Genomic DNA, 17,596 nt, shown 5'->3' on the forward strand with positions numbered 1-17,596 from the left:
CTGCCGGGGGGGGGGGGGCTGCATCAACACGGTGTCGCCTTGTGCGCTGCCCCGCGGGGCTTCGCTGGGGGGGGACGACAGCGCTGCAGCAGGCGTCGGCGCTGCGGGTGTCGCCGTTTATTTATTTTTTTTGGTGATTTCTCAAATCTGCTCTTGCGCGTGACCCGTATCTGAATACGGCCCAAACCCCACGGTACGGCGGGTTTTAGTCCTTTTTATGCTGCGCGTCACCAGCCGTCGTACGAGGAGCTGGCTTTGGTTCGAGAGCGTGCGGGCGGTTGCGCGTCATCTTGCGAATGTTATCTGGGGGCTTAACGGCGGGGAGGTGAACAGTGAGGACAACTTTGCACTAAAATTAAGCTTAAATAAAGTGAAAGGAAAGGTCTACTGAGTTATAACTAGAACTAGCAGGACACTGTCCTGACCACGTTTAGAGTACCGGAGTCTCTCACAGCTGGGAAGCAGACTGAACTCAGACTTTCTTGGTAGTTACATCTATAATTTGATACTTTTATAAAATACAACGTTTACTACTAACAGCGGGAAGAAGACCCTAATGCAAACAAAATTTTTGCAGGCAGGCGTCGGCATCGCAGGCAGGCATCGGCGTCGTGGTTAGGTGGGGGCGTTGCAGGCAGGTGTCTGCGCTGCAGGCAGGTGTCGGCGTTGCAGGCAGGCATCGGCGTCGCAGGCAGGCATCGGCGTCGTGGTTAGGCGTGGGTGTTGCAGGCAGGCATCGGCATCGCAGGCAGGTGTCGGTGTTGGAGGCAGGCATCAGCACTGCAGGCAGGCATCGGCGTTGCGGTTAGGTGCAGGCACTGCAGGCAGGCATCGGCGTTGCGGTTAGGTGCAGGCACTGCAGGCAGGCATCGGCGTTGCGGTTAGGTGCAGGCACTGCAGGCAGGCATCGGCGTTGCAGGCAGGGGAGGCAGCACTGCAGGCAGGCATGGGTGTTGCGGTTACACATGGGTGTTGCAGGCAGGCATCGGCGCTGCAGCCCTGCAGGCAGGCAGCTTTCCGAAGGAAGGCGATGGCCGGCTGGGAATGGAAGAGGAGGAGGAGGAGGAGGAGGAGGACACTGTCCTTGTCCGGCCTCACCGGCGGGGCAAGGAGCGCGTGAGGTGGCGGCTGACGCGTCCCGCGGCGGCCGTAAACCCGCCGATAGCAGGAGGGGTGAAGGCCGGGACGTCGGCGTTGGCGCGCCGCGCCGGGCGAGAGGACTCCCTCCGGAGCCGGGCGAAGCGCTTCGACCTTTGCCGCGAGGCCGTAAAACGCCGGGACGGGCTCCGGGGACCGCGGGGTTCACGGCGGGGTCGGTCGTTCCCAGGAAAGGGGAAATACGGGAAAGAAACAAACTCCGGGAAAAACCCGGCGGCGTTTCCGAGGGTTTCCCAGCGCCGAGATGACGTCGAGGCATTTGGTTTTTTTTTGTAACCGCGTCCCGATGCCGGTACGCGCTCCAGGCGCGCGGGTGGGTGAAGGAACCCGGTTTTCGGTGACCCGTCCCGCCGCCAGCACCGGCTCCTCGCCGCTTCCCGGGGGTGTCCGTGTCTTCTGTTGGAGCTGAGAAACGCCGTCACGATCTTCTGGTTACCCCCGAAACGGGGTTGACGACGGCGGCTCGACGTCCTCGGGGCTCCCAAATTCGGTAGACGACGGATCGGTTTGCGGTTTAGCGCCGAGTCGCGATTCGAGTCCAGGGTCACGGCTGCCGGCTGGTGACTTTGGGCGCTACCGGGATACGGGGATTTCTGAAATCTTGAGCATCTTCCACTTAGGAAAATCACAGGGTTAAATATAAGAAGAAATAGAAAAATAAAGAGGAAAATCCCCGAGATGCTCTGCCGCGTCGCCACGCGAAGAAAGGGCCTCATGACCCCTTTCACAGCCACCCCAGCACCCCGGTGGGTTCGCGGTGGCCGCCCAGCACCAGGATTTGTGCTGCCGGCGCCGAGGAAAGCCGTCCTCCGTCCCCGCGGGAGAGCGTCCTGCTGTCCGTCCGTCCGTCCCTCGCACGTGGACACACATTTAGCCAACGGTCGCAAGAGCATCCCAGACGCCTGTAGAAGGCCTTGAACAGAATAAACAAGAAGACGAAAGAAAAGAAAGACGCCGATTAGAAGAACGCAGGTGCGCATTCCACGATAAAGGGAGCTTGGCACAAACAACCTCAATTTGGCAGATTATCTCGACCAATTGGACTGAGACAAGTTTCGCATCTTCTAGTTGATATAACCAATTATGTCCTATGTTTATGCGCGTGTACGGAGTTAGTATAACCCATTATATCTTATATTTATGCGCATGCACAGTGTCGATATAACCAACCACATTTTATGCTTGTACGCATGGATGCTATATGCTTGCATGCAGCAACCAATCAAAGCTTTTAAGGAACTCAGAGAATTGTATAAAAATGATCAGCTGTGCTCAATAAACTGGCGACTTTGATCATCACATCGATGTCCTGTCGTCTGTCCCCGCGTGGAATTTCTCCACGCTCGCACCCTGCCGCTGTTGGGACCTCTGTGTCACGCAGCGCTGTCGAGGCACAGGTTTTGGGGCAGAAAGGAGAGGTTTCCTGAGTTGGAAGGAGAGGTTTAGACCTGCCTTAAAAGATTTAGAGCTGGCTCAAGAGGCTTAGACCTGGCTTAAGCAAATTCTGGTTAATTATTCATATAAATAAGGTATAAATAATATAAAGGTATAAATCAGACAAATTAAAGCAGAATTATACCACAGTTTTCCTTGAAGACTTAGGGTTTGTGTGTTGCTTCTGTCAATGTTTAGCAAACTTAAGAAGCAGAACCTTTGGTTCTTTCAGCCAAGGAAAAATGTTCTCATGCAACCACAAAAATACAACTTCCAGAGAAAATGGAAGTCCATCAGGAAGTCCACTTTCAATAAAACCGAGGTAGTCCTGCTCTTTTATTACGTGATGTGTAAGAGATTGAGATACAAATCGTCAGACCCAGTGCTGGGTTGGATCCGCAGGGACGTCGTTGGCCAAGACGGACGCGGTCATCCCGCTCTAGCCGGCGGTACCGTGTCCGGCTCTGGCCGCCGCTGCGACTCCCGAAGGACGGAGACGTGCCGGAGGGGACCGTGGAGACGATCCAAAGGCTGGAGAACCTGCCCTGGGATGGACGGCTGGTGGAGATGGGGCTCATCTCCCTGGAGAAGGCTCGGGGCGGACCTGGTCGCGTATTCCGGTACTTAAGGAGTGCTGTGTGGGGTCTACACGGGGGGGGCTTCTGTGGGAAGACCCCAGGAGCTGGCCCCGTTGTTGGACAGAGCCGGTTCCAGACGGCTCCAGGGTGGACCCGCCGGAGCCCAAAGCTGAGCCCATTGGTGACAGCGGCACCTCTTGGGATAACGCGGAGTGAGGCAACGGGAGAGGAGTGGCCCCACGGAGCCCACGGCCGGAGGGGAAGGAGGGGAAGGAGATGCTCCAGGTGCTGGAGCAGAAGTCCTGCCTGCAGCCCATGGAGTTCCATGTGGAGCAGATCTCCGACCTGTAGCGTGTAGAGGTCCGTGTTGGAGCAGATCTCTGTCCTGCAGCCCGTGGAGGTCCAGATGGAGCAGATCTCTGTCCTGCAGCGTGTAGAGGTCCACATTGAAGCAGATCTCCATCCTGCAGCCCATGGAGGTCCACATTGGAGCAGATCAACATCCTGCAGCGTGTAGAGGTCCATGTTGGAGCAGGTCTCCGTCCTGCAGCCCGTGGAGGTCCAGATGGAGCAGATCAACATCCTGCAGCGTGTAGAGGTCCATGTTGGAGCAGGTCTCTGTCCTGCAGCCCGTGGAGGTCCAGATGGAACAGATCTCCGTCCTGCAGCCCATGGAGGTCCAGATGGAGCAGATCAACATCCTGCAGCGTGTAGAGGTCCATGTTGGAGCAGGTCTCTGTCCTGCAGCCCATGGAGGTCCAAATGGAGCAGATCGCCCTGCAGCCCGTGGAGGTCCACTTTGGAGAAGCTCATGGAGGAGTGTCTCCTATGGGTGGGATCCCACCCCAGAGCAGGGGAAGAGTGCGAGGAGGAAGGAGCAGCAGAGACAAAGCATCACGGACTGACCCCAACCCCCGTTCCCCGTCCCTCGGGGGAAGGAGGAAGAGGAGTCAGGAGTGACACTGAGCCTGGGATGAAGGTGGGTGGGGGAGACGATGGTTTTAGATCTTTAGATGGTTCTTCTTTCTCATTTTCCTACTCTGTTACTGAGTGACAATAAATCCAATTAATTTCCCCAAGTAGAGTCTGTTTTGCCATGACAGTAGTCGGTGAGCGACCTCCCTGTCCTTGCCTCCACCTGCGAGCTTTTTGTCCTATTTTCTCCCTGTCCCGTTGATGGAGGGGGGTGATGGAGCGGCTGGGTGGGCGTCCGGCAGCCAACCACCGTCAACCCACCCCAGGCAGCTACCGAGCGGACAGAGGGCTCTCCCTTCACCAGCAGCCACACGGCGAGGACAAGGAACGCCGGGAGAGGTCTCATCTTGACCTAAGACGTGTTTTACAGCGAGAACCACCAACGGCTGGGACAACGTGGTGGAGCCCCCATCATGGATCCGATCCAGGCTCCTTCGCCACGGAAGGTTGGACCAGCCGATCTTGGAGGTCCCATCCCACCTGGGTTGGGATCAGCCCGAGCTTTGGGTGGACCTGGGCGGTTCGGCGGCTCCTCGGCGGTTCCTCAGCACCGTCCAAGGGAAACCGGTTGACGTGATGCTGACCAGGACATCGGTATTTGTGCAGGGACAAGGGACGAACCTCCCCAGGCTTGTTACGGTCCCCACCAGTACCCAAGCCGGGCTTTGTCGAAAGCGGGCAAACAGCCGGTCTCGGTACGAGAGACTCGGGACTCGGTACGAGGCCGGTTGCGGCAGACGCTGCCCGGGATCTGCCTTCCCCGCGCCGTGAGCTTGTGCCGAAGGCAAACCCCCAGCAAAACCGAAACTTATGGGCATGGGGAGGAGAAGGGACGGACGCCAGGGATCTCATCTCGGAGCCAAACCCTCAATGACGGTGGAAAACCCGCCTCATTTCCACAGATTTTCCCCCAAACGCTGCCTGGCGCTGTGCCGGCATCCCCTCCTGCCGTAGCATCGTCGGGCAGACCCATCGTCAAACATTAACTTCCCCGGCACCTTGGCTGATGCCGTGCCGAGCTGCAATATCGTGCGAGGAGGTTTATTCTTTTATTGCCCTTAACGACACCGCCTGATTGCCGGGATATTAAAGCCCGACGCCCTGTCGGACCCATGCCCCGTCCAGGCGTGGTCCGGCTGCCCGTGTCCTTGTGGGAGCGAGCGGAAAACCGTCTCGGCTTCGCCCATTGCTGCCAAGGCAGCCTTGGGTGAAAATAATTCCTCTCCCGGTGGGATTTGGTGGGGGGGGCTCTGGCTGGAAGCCCCGTGAAGGTTACCCCGCGTCCCACCGCCCCCGGGATGCTCCGAAGTGGCCGCGGCGGTGCCGGCACGGCGCACACGTCACCGCGGGGCTGTGGCCGGTCCGCCCCGTGGGGCAAAATCCACGTTCCTTCCCCCCTCCTCGACCCAGGTGGGACTCGAACCCACAATCCCCAGCTCCGGAGGCTGATGCCTTATCCATTAGGCCACTGGGCCCGGCCACTGGCGCGGTGGGTGCCCGGCGCTGCGGCACGGCCGGGAGGGCGCGAGGGCGTCGCTGGCCCTAACGAGGTCGCTGACCCTAATGAGGTCACTGAAGCTAATGAGGGTGCACGGGGTGGACCCCGGCGGTGCCACCGGCCCAGCTGGCCTTTGGCTGGCGGGGAGAGGTCGGGGCGGCCGCGGCACCCGCCGGCACCGGGACGGCTGGGCGCACGGCGAGGGCCGTCTCCCTGTTTGCGGGCCGGGTGTGCCGGGCACGAGCCGCCCCGGTGCGCTGCCGCACCGGCTCCGCCGGGAACGGCGACGGCTCTGCAGCCGGGACGTCCTCCCTGCCTGCCCCTCTGCCGCGGTACGGCCGTGCCGTGGGGCACGGTACTGCCGTGGGGCAGCCGGGCGGCTCCCGGGGCATCGGCACGTGCTGCGTCCGCAGTCCGGCTGTGCCGTGCCATGCCGTGCCGCGTGGAACCGTGCGATGCCATGCCGTGCCAACCCATGCCGTGCTGCCCAGGCCCCACCGGCAGCACCGCGGTGCCGCAGGGCACGGCCGGGGACCCACGGCAGGGCCGCCCGTGGGTCACCACGTCCCCTCGCCGGCCGGCAGCCCTAGCAGAGGCCGCGGCGGGGCTGACTCCCTTCCCGACCACGGACACGGCGGTCGCGTGCCGGGCAGGGGTGCAGCACCCCAGGGTGAGCGGGGCGCCGGAGGAGAGCCCGGCACCCTCGGGGAGGGTCCCGGCACCCGTGGGGCGGGCGAGGGCGCAGGGTGCCGGGGCTCGGCGGGGGCCGGGCGCGGGCGCAGGCGCCGTGCCGGGCCCTGAGGAATGGTTAACCCGGGGCAATCTCGCCCCGAGCCAATCACCGCCGCGGCCCCGGGCGGTTTTACAGCCCCGGCGCCCCACGGCACACCGGCACCGGCCGGGCAACCCCCGGGACCGACGGCACTGCGGCCCACCGGCGTCTCCGTGCCGCTCGGGACCCCCCCTCGCTTTTTTTCGCCATGACCCCGCTGCTGCTCCTGCTGACCCTGGGCTCGGGGGTGGCCGGCGGGGATGCCCCCGGCGTCGCCGAGCCGGTGGCGGCCCTGGAGGCCCTGCTGTCGTCGGGAAGCGGTTCCCTGCCCCGCGGCGCGGTGGAGTCCCTCGTGGGCATCGCCGCCGGCCGTGCGCAGTGCCGCGCCGGGCCGTGTGGAAAGGTAAGCGCCCGCGCCGGCGACGCCGGGCCGTGTGGAAAGGAAGGCAGGGCGGGCGGACGGGGTCAAACTCCAGCTCGCCGGCACGGCACGGCGCGGTTCGGCGTGCTGCAGCATCGCCCGGCACCCTGGAGTGGTGCGTGGCACGCCACGGCACCGCCTGGCATGGCGCAGCACCGCATGGCACCACGCATCTGTGCATGGCACGGCGTGGCGCGGCGCTGCATGGCACCATGCATCCGTATACGGCACAGCACGGTGCAGCACCGACCGCGTGGCGCCGTGCATCTGTGTGTGACACGGTGCAGCACCGCATGGCACCGCGCATCCGTATGCAGCATGGCACGGTGCAGCACCGCATGGTGCTGTGCATCCGATCACGGCACACCGCACCACGGCGCTGCCTGGTGCGGGGACCCGCTGCCCCCCCCGGGTGCCCCAGGACCCGGGTGCCGGGTGCTGAGCCCCATCCCCCCCCATCCTGCACCCGCCCCGGGGGTCCGCGCCGTGCCGGTGCCGCCGTGGTGGGCACAGGGGTGGGCGCGTGGTCTCCACCGGGGGGGTCCCTGACCCCCGGCAGGGTGCTGGGGGGGTCCCAGGGATGTCCCCGTCCCTTGCAGGGTGCCTGGTGGGTCCCACGGGGGGGGGGTGGGGTGGCAGATTTTGGGGGGTGCCCGTGGGGCTGGGGACACGGGGATGGGTGTCAGCCCCGCTGCTCCCGGCACCCCCCACCATGCCCCCGTGCTGCCGGTGACCCCCCGGCACCCTGACCCCCCCGTGCCTCCCCCAGTGCCTCTCGGCGGGCGCCGTCCTGGCACTGGCGGGGAAGGCGGGTGCCGCCGCCGGGCTGGAGGCCGCCGACCTGCCCTGGCTGGGGGCCGCCGTCCTGGCCACCCTGCGGGACCCCGACGCCGCCTGCGCCGACGCCGCCTCAGGGCGCTGGGCTGCCCGCGCACGGGCGCTGCACCGCTCCTTCACCGCCGACACCGACGCCGACGCCGATGGCAATGCTGATGCCAACGCTGATGGCAACGCCAACACCAACACCGGCACCAACGCCAATGCTAACGCCAACACCAATGCCAACACCGGCACCAACACCAATGCCAACACCAATGCCAACGCCAGCACCAACACCAATGCCAACACTAATGCCAGCGCCAACGCCAATGCCAACACGAATGCCAACGCCAACACCAGCGCCAACGCCAACGCTAATGCCAACGCCGCCAACGCCACCAATGCCAACGCCACCGGCATCACCACCGGCAGCGGCGGCCCCGGCCTGTGGGAGGTGACGGAGCTGCTGGCGGCCGTGCAGCCCAACTACCGCAGCGCCGACAGCCACCAGGTGAGGGGACACGGGGGGACGTAGGGCACCGGGGGGCGTGGGGCGCAGGGAGGGGACACGTGGCACGGCCACCGGCGTAGGCGCGTATGGCTTGGGGCGCGGGGAGGTGACACGGGGTCACCGTCACAGGCACACGTGTCCCGGGGAGGTCACACGTGTGGCACGGCCACCATCGCGTGGACACACGTGTCCTAGGGAGGTGACACGCTCCACGGCCACCATTGTGTGGACACACGTGTCCTGGGGAGGTGACACGTGTCCCATGGAGGTGACACGTGCCACAGCCACCATCGCGTGGACACCCGTGCCCCGGGGAGGTGACACCCGTGCCCCGGTGACACCGGCGCGCGCCGTGGGGGGGGTTCATCGCCGGCGCGGGGGGCGCGGGGGGCGGCGCGGGCGGTGGCGGTGACGGTGCCGGCGTGGCGCAGGCCTGTGTGGACGCGGCGGGCGTGCTGGCGGCCGGCCGGTCGGCGTCCCCGCGGGTGGGGGTCCGGCCGGGGGAGCGGGTGCTGGCCGCCCTGGGTGCCCTGGTGCTGCGCGGGCGCTGCCTGCACCCCACGGACCCCCCCGGATTCTTCCTCGACTACCTCGTCCTCCGCTTCGGCCACGGCCCCCACGGTGAGGGACTGGGGGGGGGGATGGGGGGGGGGCTATAGGGTGGGGGGGGGCAGGTGGGGGGGGATGTGGGGTGAGGGGGTGGATATGGGGCTGGGGGGGGGCAGAGGGAATGGGGCAGGGAGCCCTGGGATGGGGGCAATGGGGGGGGCTGCAGGTTGTGGGGCGGGGAGGTGTGGGGCAGATGCCGTGGGGCAGATTCTGTGGGGCAGGGGGGCATGGAGCAGATGCCGTGGGGCAGGGGGGCGTGGGGCAGATGCCGTGGGGCAGGGAGCTGTGGGGCAGATGCTGTGGGGCAGGGGGGCATGGAGCAGATGCCGTGGGGCAGGGAGCTGTGGGGCAGATGCCGTGGGGCAGATTCTGTGGGGCAGGGGGGCATGGAGCAGATGCCGTGGGGCAGGGGGGCGTGGGGCAGATGCCGTGGGGCAGGGAGCTGTGGGGCAGATTCTATGGGGCAGATGCTGTGGGGCAGGGGGGCATGGAGCAGATGCCGTGGGGCAGGGAGCTGTGGGGCAGATGCTGTGGGGCAGATTCAGTGGGGCAGATTCTATGGGGCAGGGGGGCGTGGGGCAGATGCCGTGGGGCAGAGCTGTGACGGCACCCGGCAGGACTCAGCACCCTGATGGAGCAGCTGGGGCTGGGGCCCGGGGAGCAGCAGCACCCACCGGGACCCCCCCACGGAGACCCCCCCCATGGAGACCCCCCCCGTGGGGATGAGGACGGCCGCCCCGATGCGCTGCCCCACACCCGCATCCAGAGCCAGCCCTGGGACACGGTGAGGAGGGGGCACCCGGGGGTGCCCTGGGGGGGGTCAGGGTGGTCTTGGGGGGGGAGTCTGGGCTGATCTAGAGGGGTCTGCGTTCCTTTGGGGGGGTCAGGGTATTTGGGGGGTGTGGTCAGGGTGTTCTGGGGGGGTCAGGGTGCTTTGGGGGGGGTCTGGGCTGATCTAGAGGGGTCTGGGTTCCCTTGGGGGGGTCAGGGTCCCCTGGGGGAGAGTCAGGGTACCCTGGGGGGGGTGTCAGGCTGCTCGGGGGGGGTCAGATTGCTTGGGGGGGGTCTGGGCTGTCCTAGGGGGGTCAGGGTGCTCGGGGGGGGTCAGGTTTGCTGGGAGGGGGTCTGGGCTGCTTGGGGGGGGTGTCAGGGTGCTCTGGGCGGGGATAGGGTCCAGCCCCCCCCCCCGGGGGGCTCCATCCACCCAGGGCTGAGGCTGTGCCCCCCCCCAGGTGTGCCTGTCCCCCCCCGAGCTGTTGGAGGCCCTGGGGCTGCCCGGGGGGGTCCCGCTCTCGCGGGGGGATTTCTTGCGCCTGGCCCCCGCGCTGCTGCAGCAGCAGCTCAGCCGAGCCTGCGCCCCCCAACACCCCCCCGCACCCCAACACCCCGCTGCCCACCGCCGGCACCGGCCCACCGCCGCCAGCACCACCGGACCCACGGCCACCGGCCCCACGGCCACCGGCCCCACCGGCCCCACGGCCACCGACCAGTTCAGCACCCTCGAGAGTGAGCGGGGAGGGGGACGGGGACGGGGTCCTGCCGTCCCGTGGGGCGGCATCGCGCAGCCCTGGGGAGGGGGACGGGGGTCTGGGGGTCCGGCTGTGCCACGGGATGGCATCGTGCGCCGCTGGGAATGGCATGGGGACAGGGTCCTGCCATCCTGCGGGATGGCACCGCGCAGCCCTGGGGACGGGGATGGGGATGGGGACACATCCTGCTGTGCCATGGGATGGCATCGCGCAGCCCTGGGGATGGGGACGGGGGTCTTGGGGTCCTGCTGTGCCACGGGATGGCATCGTGCACTGCTGGGGACGGGGATGGGGACAGGGTCCTGCCATGCCGTGGGACCTCAGCGTGCCACCCTGGGGATGGGGACAGGGTCCTGCCGTCCCATGGGATGGCGTCACGCACCCCTGGGGATGGGGACACATCCTGCTGTCCCATGGGATGCTGTCGTGCACTGCTGGGAATGGGGTGGGGATGGGGACGGGGTCCTGCCATGCCGTGGGACCTCAGCGTGCCACCCTGGGGATGGGGACAGGGTCCTGCCGTCCCATGGGATGGCGTCACGCACCCCTGGGGATGGGGACACATCCTGCTGTCCCATGGGATGCTGTCGTGCACTGCTGGGAATGGGGTGGGGATGGGGACGGGGTCCTGCCATGCCGTGGGACCTCAGCGTGCCACCCTGGGGATGGGGACAGGGTCCTGCCGTCCCATGGGATGGCGTCACGCACCCCTGGGGATGGGGACACATCCTGCTGTCCCATGGGATGCTGTCGTGCACTGCTGGGAATGGGGTGGGGATGGGGACGGGGTCCTGCCATGCCGTGGGACCTCAGCGTGCCACCCTGGGGATGGGGACAGGGTCCTGCCGTCCCATGGGATGGCGTCACGCACCCCTGGGGATGGGGACACATCCTGCTGTCCCATGGGATGCTGTCGTGCACTGCTGGGAATGGGGTGGGGATGGGGACGGGGTCCTGCCATGCCGTGGGACCTCAGCGTGCCACCCTGGGGATGGGGACAGGGTCCTGCCGTCCCATGGGATGGCGTCACGCACCCCTGGGGATGGGGACACATCCTGCTGTCCCATGGGATGCTGTCGTGCACTGCTGGGAATGGGGTGGGGATGGGGACGGGGTCCTGCCATGCCGTGGGACCTCAGCGTGCCACCCTGGGGATGGGGACAGGGTCCTGCCGTCCCATGGGATGGCGTCACGCACCCCTGGGGATGGGGACACATCCTGCTGTCCCATGGGATGCTGTCGTGCACTGCTGGGAATGGGGTGGGGATGGGGACGGGGTCCTGCCATGGCGTGGGACCTCAGCGTGCCACCCTGGGGACGGGGACAGTGCCCTGCCATCCTGCGGGATGGCATCGTGCACCCCTGGGGACGGGGACGGGGACACGTCCTGCTGTCCCATGGAACGCCATCGCGCACCGCTGGGAACGGGGTCCTGCCGTCCCACGGGATGGCACCGCGCATCCCCGTGGGGGTGACAGCGCCCACCCGCGTCCCCGTCCCGTGACGTGTCCCCCCCCGTCCCCGTCCCCGCAGGGTACCTGCTGGCCACGGCCACCGGCGTGGGCCTGTGCCTGTGCCCGCTGGCGGCCCTGGCGCTGCTGCGGTGTCCCCCCTGCCGCCGAGCCCAGCGCTGGCTGCACCCGCTGCTGCTGGGGCTGGCGGCCGGGGCGCTCAGCGGGGACGCTCTGCTGCACCTCCTGCCGCTGGTGGGACACGGGGGGGGACACCCACGGGGGGGCGGGGGCGTCCGTGGGGGTGGGATGCGGGGGGACGTGGCGGGACATGGGGGGACACGCACGGGGAGGGATGGGGACGTGGGGGGGGACGTGGGGGGACACCCACGGGGAGGGATGGGGACGTGGGGGGGGACGTGGGGGGACACCCACGGGGAGGGATGGGGATGTGGGGGGGACGTGGGGGGACACCCACGGGGAGGGATGGGGACGTGGGGGGGGACATGGGGGGACACCCACAGGGAGGGATGGGGACGTGGGGGGGGACGTGGGGGGACACCCACGGGGAGGGTTGCAGGGGGACGCGAGGACACGGGGACACCCACGGGGGGGGACACACACCCACAGCAGGGGGACACTCGTGAGCACACGTGGGGGGTTTTTTCTTGCCCGGGGCTCCACGCGTGCAAACGAGCGTGCGAGGCCGCCGCGCGCCCGCAGAAATGCGCGGACGTGCATTTCTGCGGGCGCGCGGCGGCCTCGCACGCTCGCTCGCACGCCCGCGTGCGTTCACGCCTGAGCACGCGGGTGCCCTCGCCAGCTGCTGGGCTTGCACGCTCACGCCGAGGGGGACCACCACGGCCACGCCGGGGAAGGGGGGGGCTCGGCCGAAGGACCCCCCTGGAAGCTGCTGGGGGTGCTGGGGGGGCTCTACGCCGCTTTCCTGCTGGAGAAGCTGCTGGGCATCCTGCTGCGGAGGGGGGACGAGGTGGGGGGCGACGGGGGGGGCATGGGGGGGTGCGGGGGTGGAGGTTAGGGGGGGCTGGGGGTGTGGGGAGGGGGTGTCAGAGGGTTTGGGGGGTGTGGGGTGGGATGGGGGGGTCTGGGGGGGGCATGGGGGGCTGTGGGGGTGGCAAGGCAGCGCTGACGGAATGTGGGGCGCAGGGGGGGCCGCGGTGCGACCACGGCGTGGGGCTGCAGTGCTGCCAGGGGGATGTGGGGCAGCAGGCGGCGGCCTCCAGTGCTGAACTGGTATGTGGGGGGGTCGTGGGGCAGGGGGCTGGCGTGGGGGGATGTGGGGCAGGGGGGGCTGGGTGGGTGTTATGGGGCGAGGAGCTGGGGATGCTGGGGTGGGATATGGGGCAGGGGGTACTGGGTGGGATGTGGGGTGATGTGGGGCAGGGAGCTGGGGGTGCTGGATGGTGGGGGGGGATATGGGGCGGGGGGGTGGTGGGATGGAGGGTGGGGGGGGTGTTTTGGGGCAGGGAGCTGGGGGTGCTGGGAGGGTCATGTGGGGCAGGAGGGGCCGGGTGGGATGTGGGGCAGGGGGTGGTGGGTGTTATGGGGCGATGTGGGGTGGGGAGCTGGGGGGATATGGGGCAGGGGGTGGCAGGGTGGGATGTGGGGCAGGAGGGTGGTGGGATGGGGGGTGTTGTGGAGTGAGGAGCTGGTGATGGTGTGGGGCAGGGGTCGCAGGTAGGATGTTACAGGGCAGGGGGTGCCGGGTGGGATGTGGGGCAGGGGATGCCAATAGTGCGGGGCAGGGGCCCCCAGACCCGCCTCCCCCCCTCCCCCAGGTAAAGGTGGAAGACGCCGACCCTCCCCAGAGCACGCAGGACCCGCCGAGCCGGGGTACCCCCCGTTCCCCAATCCCCCCCTCCCCAAAAAGACGCCCCGACCCAGGTGGGACTCGAACCCACAATCCCCAGCTCCGGAGGCTGATGCCTTATCCATTAGGCCACTGGGCCGCCGCGGCCGGGATGCAGCCGGGCGGGGGCGGTGGATGCTCCGGGGGGAAGTTTTGGGGGGTTTGGGGGTTTTTTTCCTCTCCCCACCCTAAAAAAGGATAAACCCCCCCGCAGGCGGGTGGGCGCTGCCCTGCATGGTGACGGCGGGGGACGCGTCCCACAGCCTGACGGACGGGCTGGCGCTGGGCGCCGCTTTCGCCGCCTCCCGGCAGAGCGGGCTGGGCACGGGGCTGGCGCTGCTCTGCCACGGGCTGCCGCACGCGCTGGGTGAGGGGGGCGGGGGGGGCGGGGGGGGCAAGGGATGAGGGGGGAGGGGGTGGGGGGGGCAAGGGGGTGGGGGGTGCATGAGGTGGGGGGGTGTCTGGGGTGCGTGGGGGGGTGGGGGGGGCTTGGGGGGTGGAAGGGATGAGGGGTGAGTGGGGTGGGGGGTGTCTGGGGTGCGTGGGGGGGTGGGGGGTGCGTGGGGTGATGGGGTGCGTGGGGGGGTGTGGGGTGCGTGAGGGGGTGGGGGGGTGGAGGGGGCTTGGGGGGTGGAAGGGATGAGGGGTGAGTGGGGTGGGGGGTGTCTGGGGTGTGTGGGGGGTGGGGGGTGCGTGGGGGTGAGGGGTGGGGGGGTGCGAGGAGGTGGGGGGGAGTGGGGGGCATGGGGTGGGGGTGTCTGGGGTGCGTGAGGGGGTGGGGGGTGCGTGGGGTGATGGGGTGCGTGAGGGGGTGGGGGGTGTGGGGGGGTTGGGGGGTGGAAGGGATGAGGGGTGAGTAGGGTGGGGGGTGTCTGGGGTGCATGTGGGGGTGGGGGGTGCGTGGGGTGTCTGGGGTGTGGGGTGCGTGGGGTGAGGGGTGAGGGGGGGTGCGAGGAGGTGGGGGGGAGTGGGGGGCATGGGGTGGGGGTGTCTGGGGTGCTTGGGGGGGTGCGGGGGGTGGGGGGGGCTTGGGGGGGGCAAGGGATGAGGGGTGAGTAGGGTGGGGGGTGTCTGGGGTGCAAGGGGGGTGTGCGGGGCGCTTGAGGGGGTGTGGGGGGTGTGGGGCATGGGGTGGGGGGGTGCGTGGGGTATACGGGGTGTGGGGGGTGTGGGGTGCAGGGCTGTCTGGGGTGAGGGGTGCGTGGGGGGAGGTGGGGGCACACGGGAGCGGGGAGTGCATGGGGGGTCGGGGGGTGTGGGGTGGGGGTGTCTGGGGTGCATGACAGGGTGGGAGGTGTGTGGGGTGGGGGGGTGCGTAGGGTGCAAGGGGTGAGGGGTGTGGGGTGCGTGGGGGTGTGGGGTGAGCGAGGGGGTGGGGGTGCCTGGGGGGGCGCGGGGGGTTTCTGGGGTGCATGAGGGGGTGGGAGGTGGATGGGTGCGTGGGGGGCGCAGGCTGTGGGGTGGGGGGTGAATGGGGCATACGGGGTGTGGGGGGGGGGTGCACGGGGGGGGTGCAGGGGGTGGAGGGGGCGCGGGGGGAAGGTGGGGGGGCGGGGGGTGCACAGTGTGGGGGTGCTCGGGGCGGGAAGCGGGGGGCACCCGGTGGGAGAGGGGTCCGGGGGGCGCCGGGCGGACGCCACGCTCCGGGCCCCCCCCCCCCCCCCCCGCCCCCCGCCTGACGGGTGTCGGGGTCCCCCCAGGGGCCCTGGGGGTGCTGGAGCAGGCGGGGCTGAGCGGGCGGCGGGTGCTGGCGCTGGGGCTGGGGGGGACCCTGCCCGTCCTGCCGGGGGTCTACGCCGGGCTGGCCCTGGGCACCGCCGCCGCGGCCCGCGCGTGGCTGACCGCGCTGGCCGCCGGCCTCCTCCTCCACCTCGCCCTCTGCGACATGGTGAGCCCACGCCGCGGGACGCGGGGGTCCCACCTCTGCGCCGCGTCGTCTGCCACGCGCGCGCCACGCGCGCTGCGCCGCGCCACCCGTGCCGCACGCGCGTGCCGGCTGCACCGCGCGCGCGCCACGCCTGCGGCGCCACGCGCCGCGCCGTGCCGCGGGGCGCGTGCCCTGCCGTGCGCGATGCACCACGTGCCGTCGGCGCCACGGGTGCCGTGCCGTGCCGCGATATACACGTGCCGTGCCGCGATATACACGTGCCGTGCCGCGATACACGTGCCGTGCCAGTGCCACGATACACGTGCCGTGCCACGATACACGTGCCAGTGCCACGATACACGTGCCGTGCCAGTGCCGCGATACACGTGCCGTGCCACGATACACATGCCAGTGCCACGATACACGTGCCGTGCCAGTGCCACGATACACGTGCCGTGCCACGATACACGTGCCAGTGCCACGATACACGTGCCGTGCCAGTGCCACGATACACGTGCCGTGCCACGATACACGTGCCAGTGCCACGATACACGTGCCGTGCCAGTGCCACGATACACGTGCCGTGCCACGATACACGTGCCAGTGCCACGATACACGTGCCGTGCGGCGATACACGTGCCGTGCCGCGTGTGCCACGGGTCTGCCGGCCGCGTGCCGCCCCTGAACCACAACCTCCCCCCCCCCAGGTACCGGCCATGCTGGCGGCGCGGGAGGGTCGGCCGTGGCTGGTGCTGGTGCTGCAGAGCGCCGGGCTGCTGGGGGGCTGGGGGCTGCTCCTGCTGCTGGCCCTCTACGAGGAGAGCGTCTTCCACTGAGCACCGCCACGCGCCGGCACCCAGCACCATCGCCTGGCGGCGGCCCGGCACAAGGCCGGCATCACCTGGCACCATCCAGCGCCACCCTGGCACCGCCAGCAGTGCCTTGGCATCACCCAGCACCGCTACACACCGTCCCGGCACTGTCCGGCATTGCCCCAGCACCACCCAGCACCATCCTGGCACTGCCGGCAGCGCCTTGGCATCACCCTGGGATCAGCAGCACCACCACACACCGTCCTGGCACTGCCCGACAGTGCCTTGGTACCAGCCTGGCATCACCCGGCACTGCCAGACATTGCCCCGGCACCAGACCGGTATCGCCCGGCACCAGACCGGTATCGCCCAGCACCATCCAGCGTGGCCCTGGCGCTGCCAGCAGTGCCTTGGCATCACCCTGGGATCACCCAGCACCACCACACACCGTCCCGGCATTGCTCAGCAGTGCCCCGGTACCACCCTGGCATCACCCGGCACTGCCCGTCATGACCAAACATTGCCCCGGCACCAGCCCAGCATCACCCAGCACCATCCAGTGCGGCTCTGGCACTGCCAGCGGTGCCTTGGCATCACCCCAGCATCACCCAGCACCGCCACACACCGTCCCGGCACTGCCCGGCATTGCTCAGCAGTGCCCTGCTACCAGCCTGGCATCACCCGGCACTGCCAGACATTGCCCCAGCACCAGCCCGGCATCACCCAGCACCATCCAGCGCAGCTCTGGTGCTGCCGGCAGTGCCTTGGCATCACCCAGCACCACCACACACCATCCTGGCACTGCCCAGCATCGCCCAGCAGTGCCCTGGTACCACCCTGGCACCACCACAGCGTCACCCAGCACCACCACGGTGTCACCCAGCACCACCACACACCATCCCGGCACTAATCGGCACCACCCAGCAGTGTCCCAGAACCATCCTGGCATCACCCAGCACCATCCAGCGCCACCCTGGCACCGCCAGCAGTGCCTTGGCATCACCCAGCACCGCCACACACCGTCCCGGCACTGCCCGGCATTGCCCCAGCACCACCCAGCACCATCCTGGCGCTGCCGGCAGTGCCTTGGCATCACTCTGGCGTCACCCAGCACCACCACACACCGTCCCAGCACTAACCGGCACCCCCCAGCACCGTCCAGCTCTGCCTTGGCACCGCACCGTCACCGCGCCCTGACACCCCGGCGTCGCCCATCACGGCACCCAGCGCCCGGCCCTTCTCTCTGTACGGGGGGGGTGCACGAGCGCCCGAAATAAAGGTCACCGAACGGT

The 17,596-nt window shown here is 68.4% G+C and overlaps 1 protein-coding gene and 2 non-coding genes across 3 annotated transcripts; 1 reads left to right on the plus strand and 2 right to left on the minus strand.

Annotated features, from left to right (window-relative positions):
* Positions 1-5,547: 5,547 nt before the first annotated feature.
* TRNAR-CCG (transfer RNA arginine (anticodon CCG)) lies at positions 5,548-5,620 on the minus strand. The gene has a single exon. It is a non-coding gene; the product is annotated as a tRNA-Arg (tRNA).
* A 969-nt stretch (positions 5,621-6,589) lies between these two features.
* Positions 6,590-16,648, plus strand: SLC39A4 (solute carrier family 39 member 4). The gene is made up of 11 exons (XM_069778641.1): positions 6,590-6,818; positions 7,606-8,166; positions 8,544-8,787; positions 9,393-9,559; positions 10,008-10,281; positions 11,838-12,010; positions 12,579-12,746; positions 13,555-13,609; positions 13,840-13,992; positions 15,326-15,513; positions 16,200-16,648. Exons 1-11 carry the CDS (start codon positions 6,624-6,626, stop codon positions 16,326-16,328), a joined length of 2,307 nt encoding a protein of 768 aa, XP_069634742.1. The 5' UTR covers positions 6,590-6,623; the 3' UTR covers positions 16,329-16,648.
* TRNAR-CCG (transfer RNA arginine (anticodon CCG)) lies at positions 13,653-13,725 on the minus strand. Its single transcript has one exon. It is a non-coding gene; the product is annotated as a tRNA-Arg (tRNA).
* Positions 16,649-17,596: the final 948 nt, after the last annotated feature.

The sequence above is a fragment of the Haliaeetus albicilla genome, chromosome 3 (genome assembly GCF_947461875.1).
Source record: "Haliaeetus albicilla chromosome 3, bHalAlb1.1, whole genome shotgun sequence".
NCBI classification, from domain to species: Eukaryota; Metazoa; Chordata; class Aves; order Accipitriformes; family Accipitridae; genus Haliaeetus; species Haliaeetus albicilla.

Coding starts and splice junctions, on each gene's coding strand:
- SLC39A4 (XM_069778641.1), top strand. CDS start 6,624: ATGACCCCGCTGCTGCTCCTGCTGACCCTGGGCTCGGGGGTGGCCGGC. Junction 8,167..8,543: donor GCAGCGCCGACAGCCACCAG/GTGAGGGGACAC, acceptor ATCGCCGGCGCG/GGGGGCGCGGGGGGCGGCGC. Junction 10,282..11,837: donor CCAGTTCAGCACCCTCGAGA/GTGAGCGGGGAG, acceptor CCGTCCCCGCAG/GGTACCTGCTGGCCACGGCC.